This window comes from Phyllostomus discolor, chromosome 4 (assembly GCF_004126475.2).
Source record: "Phyllostomus discolor isolate MPI-MPIP mPhyDis1 chromosome 4, mPhyDis1.pri.v3, whole genome shotgun sequence".
Taxonomy (NCBI): Eukaryota; Metazoa; Chordata; class Mammalia; order Chiroptera; family Phyllostomidae; genus Phyllostomus; species Phyllostomus discolor.
Genome location: NC_040906.2, coordinates 164,339,807 through 164,345,814, shown reverse-complemented (window position 1 = coordinate 164,345,814; position 6,008 = coordinate 164,339,807). Strand labels below are relative to the sequence as shown.

At 42.4% G+C, this 6,008-nt stretch overlaps 1 protein-coding gene across 1 annotated transcript; it reads left to right on the top strand.

The window, feature by feature from the left end:
* Positions 1-4,187: 4,187 nt before the first annotated feature.
* Positions 4,188-4,836, top strand: LOC114495065 (60S ribosomal protein L18a-like). The gene has a single exon (XM_036022566.1). The coding sequence runs from the start codon at positions 4,220-4,222 to the stop codon at positions 4,754-4,756; it is 537 nt and encodes a 178-aa protein (XP_035878459.1). The 5' UTR covers positions 4,188-4,219; the 3' UTR covers positions 4,757-4,836.
* The last annotated feature ends 1,172 nt before the right edge of the window (positions 4,837-6,008 follow it).

Here is a 6,008-nt window from a genome sequence, read left to right as displayed (position 1 = left end):
TCCTTTGAGTATAGAAACTGTGGTGGCCCCTCCCCTCCCCCCACCACCATCAGAGCTTTCACCTTCCTCCACTGGTTACCTGTAGTTTAAATTTTAAGTGGAGAAATTCTGGAAATAAACAATTTATACATTTTAAATCGTGTACTGTTCTGAGTGATGTGATGAAATCTCATGCTATCCTTCTCCATCTCGCCCAGGACATGAATCACCCTTTTGTCTGGCAGATCCATGCTGTAGACACTCCTCACTTGATAGTCATGGAGTCACCATCTTGGTTATCAGATCACCTGTCATGGTATCATTGGGCTTGTCCTCAAGTTACCCTTGTTTTGCTTAATAATGCCTCCAAGTGCAAAAATAGTGATGCTGGCAAATTCAGGTATGCCAAAGAGGAGGCCTAAAGTTTTCCCTTTAAGTGGAAAGGTGAGTACAGTATAAGATATTTTGAGGGACACATAGAGAGATCACATTCATGTAACTTTTATTACAATATATTGTTATAGTTGTTCTATTTTATCAGTAATTATTGATCTCTTACTGTTCCTAATTGATAAATTAAATTTTATTATTGGTATGTATGTATGGGGAAAAAAACAGTACAGTTGACCCTTTAATGACATGGGTTTGAACTTCATGGGCCCACTTATACATGAGTTTTTTTCCAATGAATATGTGTACTGTTTTCAGTCCCCCATTGGTAGTCTGTGGATGTGGAGGGCTGACTGTATGCACTGCTTTATACCATTTTGCACAGGGGACTTAGCCTTCACAGATTTGGGTATCTGTGGTGCAGGGGTGTGTGTGTCTGGAAATCAATCCCTGATAGATACTGAGAGAGAACTTAAGTTTTGGGGGGAACCAAATTTACATATGAATTTTTAATTGTGCAGGGAATTGGTGTCCCTGACCCCCACATTGTTAAGGGTCAATTGTGTGAGGTCTGTCCAAGAAAAAATCCAACCATTGTTAATATAATGAGAATGATTTGTGAGAAATTGATATAACCTGGCAACCAAGGAGAGTGGATTGGAACACACATGTGTGAACAATGACTTCACTGTGCTAGCCAGTGGGGGTGGTAGATGCTGCTGAGTTGGCATGTGTAGCATGTGGCCATGGCATTCAAAATGACTGAGTGAGTAGAGCAACGAATCTGCATCAAATTTTGCATTAAGCTTGAACTTTCCTCCACAGAAAATATTCTGATGATTCAGAAGGCCACAGCTATGGGCAACTAGTGATTGGCAGCTTTATCAAGACAATATATCAGCTCATACATCATGTCTTGTGCAGAGATTTTTGGTGAAACATCAAACTGCCCAGGGGACTCAGTGCCTCTACAGCCCAGATTTGGCACCCTGTGACTTTTGGCTTTTCCACAACTAAAATCACCTTTGAAAGGGAAGAAGTATCGGACCATCGATGAAAGTCAGGAAAATATGACAGGGCAGCTGATGGTGATTTGGAAGAACTGTGTGAGGTCCCAAGGTGACTACTTTGAAGGGGAATGAGGCATCATTGTCCTGTGTAGAATGTTTCTTGTATCTTTTATTCTCTTCAATAAATGTCTCTATTTTTCATAGCACATGGATGGATACTTTCTGGACAGAACTTGTATGAATTTTCTTAAAGGGACTTTATGAAATGAACTTTCTTTTTTTAGATTTTATTTATTTATTTTTAGAGAGGGAAGGGAGGGAGAAAGAGAGAGAGAGAGAAACATCAATGTGTGGTTGCTGGAGGTCATGGCCTGCAACCCAGGCATGTACCCTGACTGGGAATGGAACCTGCGACACTTTGGTTTGTAGCCTGCGCTCAATACACTGAGCTATGCCAGCCAGGGCTGAAACGAACTTCCTTAAAGGAACTCAGAGGGTTCAGCTATGATAATTGCCTGTGTTCTCCCCAGAGTCTGGTCTGGTTATACGTGCAGAAGTGCTTGCCTTCTCCCTCTTCTCCCTTCAGCACTGGGCACTCACTGGTCAAGATGCCTCTTCCAGGCTGCTGGAGACCTGCTGTTTATAAGACAAATGAACAAAATGGCAGGCACTCTGTTTTATTTCCACATTCTTTGGGTGAGCTGAAAAATCTCCGCAACCTATCTACTCACTCACTTGTGCCGTAAATGTTTATCAAAAGTCAAGCATAGAACAGGCACTGGGCATATGACAATGAATAACATATATCAAGTCCCTGCCCTGATATAACTTATATCCCTTCTATCATATTTATATGAGAGTCCAACAGTAAATTAAAAAAATGAAAGTTTTCAGATTGTCGTAAGTACCACAAAGAAACTACAACAGGGTAATGGGTTGGCGAGAGTGATCAGGGAAGGCCTCTCTGAGTCAGTGACTTATTGCTAAGACTTGCAGAGATTTGAGAAAGAGTATCCCAGGCCAAGAGAACCCCAGGGCTCAGACTCTGGAATGGGAATGTGCTGGGGATAGTGGAAGGCTAGAAGGAGGACCAGGGGGGCTGGGATAGAGTGAATGAGGGGCAGAGTGGGGAGGATGTGGCTGGAAAGGTGGTGGGGTCTGATGACAAACATCTGCATCAGTGAGCAGAACCAACTCATCCATTTGATGCAGCAGGCCCAGTGTCTAGAGGCCGCGATATTTTTAGGGCTAATAACAATATTTTAATTTCTTCTAAAAGGAACAAAAAGCATAATAATAAACAGATAATGAATCCTGCTTAGATTATATTCATCTTTCTATCAATATAGCCATAAAATATTAATTTAATATACTCTTTTATGGCAAAAGGGGCCCACAAACACAAAAGTGCCTAGCACCTACAAAAGTCACAGTGTGGCCCTGGTGGCGAGGATGTGCTTTCCAACACAACCGCGTTCCATCTGAACTGTGTGCATCTTTATTCAAGTTATCGAGCTCCCCAAGATTCTCAGGTGTTGATTCTCCGCAAGTTTATTTAGCAGTGGGTATCATGAAGCACATCTCCTGATAACACAGCCACAGCCGCCTAACAATATCTCTGTTTCTAACAAAGACTTTTCAGAGCCCAGGACTTTGTGAAGCAGTAGAGCAGCATGTAGTGACAAGTCCTATGTACCTCAGCTCCCACGAGCCATATAACACCCTTTGCTTGCTTTGGTGCTGCAAAGGAATGTGGAATGTTGCCTGTGATTTTTTTAAAAAAGATGCTGTTAGCAATTTTATCTTGAAACACAAATAGTTTACTCTAAACAAAAAATGCTTACAGTACTCTTATGAAGGTAGTCAGGGTGGGTATTCTTATGTGTTCTTATGATGCTATGCATGTGTACAAATGAAGAAATTGAAGAAAGAATCTCACAGGACTACTAATCAGTGAAAATGGGATGCACATTAAGACCTTCTGACCCCAAAGTGCATACCCTTAACATCATAGGAAATATTATTATTAATAGAGGTAAAAGTCGTACCTGGATAATAATAGATATTCAATAAAACTATGCTGAAAACTAATGGATTACACTAGTAGCCTCTGAAAAAATGTTCAGGCTCATGTGGTTCAATAGAAATAGGAGAAAAGGAGAAAGATGATGAAAAACATTCACAGCACTTACCTGAATGCTTTAGACATTCCATTCATGGGTAACTGTAAATGTGTAGTTTTCATATGCAAAAGACTAAGGCAGGAGACAGTTATGTGGTAGAAATTCTCTCTCTGGGATCTTTGGAAGTTCTTAACATTAAACTCTTTTTTTCATTCTTTGACTTTTATTCCCTTAACTAAACCTTGTTCTATTACAACTTTGTGGAAACATGTATAGAAATAATGCATCAGAGAATCAGATAGTGTCTGCAGACTTTCTTGGTTATGTCACTGCGCTGAAATTAAAAAATTCAAGTTAATTCAGGAAGAATCTGTGGATTGAATGGCACTAGCTTCCTAGTCTCATGGGAGAAAGAAACAGAAATAAACTGTAGAATGTGAGATTTTGAGGTCTAGCTTGCCCTTATGTCCATAGACTCCACTATGTGGTTTGAGACATGGAGGTATGCTCTATGCATATTTGTTGAATTTATCTTCAGTTACAATAAAACAAGCTCTTGAAACCTGGTGATGATCCTAAGTTCTAGATACTCAAAAATTTGCAGGATACTCTTCTTCATTTATTGCTCTTTAAATTACCAACATCTTCCTTTTTTGTGCTTGTTCATCTAAATCTTGAACCCAGTCTTTTGTGGGTGGTGGCGAAGATGGAGACAACATGATGAAGGCCTCGGGCACACTGCGAGGGTGCGAGGTGGTGGGGTGCTGCCTGCCCACCCCTAAGTGCCGCACACCGCCCCTCTGCCGCAGGTGCATCTTTGCACCTAATCATGTCGTTGCCAAGTCCCGCTTCTGGTACTTTGTGTCTCAGCTGAAGAAGATGAAAAAATCTTCAGGGGAAATTGTCTACTGTGGAAACATGTTTGAAAAATCTCGCCTTCGGGTGAAGCACTTTGGTATCTGGCTGCGCTGCAACTCCCGCAGTAGGACCTGCAATATGTACCTAGAGTATCGGGACCTGACCAACGCAGGCACCATCACCCAGGGCTACCAAGACATGAGGGCCCGGCACTGTGCCTGTGCTCACTCCATCCAGATCCTGATGGTGGAGGAGACTGCAGCCAGCAAGTGCCGCCGGCCGTCAGTCAAGCACTTCCCGGACTCCAAGATCAAGTTCCCACTGTTCCACCGCGTCCTCCTTCATTGCCAGCACAAGCCATGCTTCACCACCAATTGGCCCAACACCTTCTCTTAGATGCAGGGCCTCCTTGTCTCCTAGTCTACCCAATAAACTCCTGGGGGAAAACAAACAAACAAACAAACAAACAAGCAAAACCTTAAACCCAGCCCCCTCAGATTTTTTTCTCATCCTGGGACCAGGGGTTCCTTATTCACTAGGAGTGAATAGGCAGACATCTATGGAGAAACCTACTTGTTACTATAAAGACTAGGCAAAGGGCAGGTCGGGGGTGGAAAACAACCATGTGCAAGAAAAGAACTGAGCAGAACCAATACTAAATTTGGCAAATTAACCTTAATGTTTTACTACTGAAGATAGGCCAGACAATGACATCCTAGATAAGTCCTTCTGAGATGAGGCCACCTTGGCCCAGTTCTTCAGCTTGGAAGTTCAGGAAGTCTTTAATCTCTGAAGGCTCTCTAGGGCTAATTTAGGTTAATGAAACCCACAAGAGACTGATATATAAGCTGGCATGTTAACCTCCCTGTGTGTGTGTGTGTTGGTGGATATTCCTTTGTGGTGCCCAGGGAGCTCTGCTCACTAATCCGGGCCCTGGGGAGGCAGACTCTCTATTCAGATAATTTTTGGGAAAAAATGGAATCAGAGCAAAGGAAGGTGGATGGCCTCCTGGACATGTCATGTCGCTGTGATGCCTGCCACGGACCATTCCTGTTCAGCACCAGGTGGTAGCTCTTGAATGAGAAGAATATAAGTGCTCCATATTCTCTGTTTTTCTCCCCTCTACAGTGCTCGAATACAAGAATATCCCCTCCCGCTCCCTGATGTGTACCTCAGCTTCCTCATCTCTCAATGGAAAGAATCATAACAGTACCGGCCTCTTCGGGAGTTAGTACGTGCTGAACACTTAGAGTAATGCCTGGCTCATAGTACTACGCTCAAGAAATGATTAGCTATTGTTATTCATATTTTCATTATTACTTTCGCAGACTCTTTGCAAGTCATTTTCCTTCCGCTGTAGTAATCTTTTTGGAGGCTTTCTCAATACAAGCAACTAGGTGTCAACTTTCTTAGCTGTACTGTCATTCTGGACATTCCCTGAGGCCACACCCCAGTCACCTTGCTTGTTTTGGATGTGTCGAACTTCTGCAGCCTCACATTTACTGCTCACTACTTGCTTCCACAAATGACTCATCTTATTGGCTTTGCATCCTTTTTTGCTAACTGTGCCGCTGGGGAATAACAAAGATGGTTAAAATTCTTAGACAGATGGTTTTGCCCTTATAAATTGAGAAATTCTATAGCTGGT

Bases quoted from the DNA above. Each gene is read 5' to 3' on its own strand.
- LOC114495065 (XM_036022566.1), top strand. From the start codon at position 4,220: ATGATGAAGGCCTCGGGCACACTGCGAGGGTGCGAGGTGGTGGGGTGC.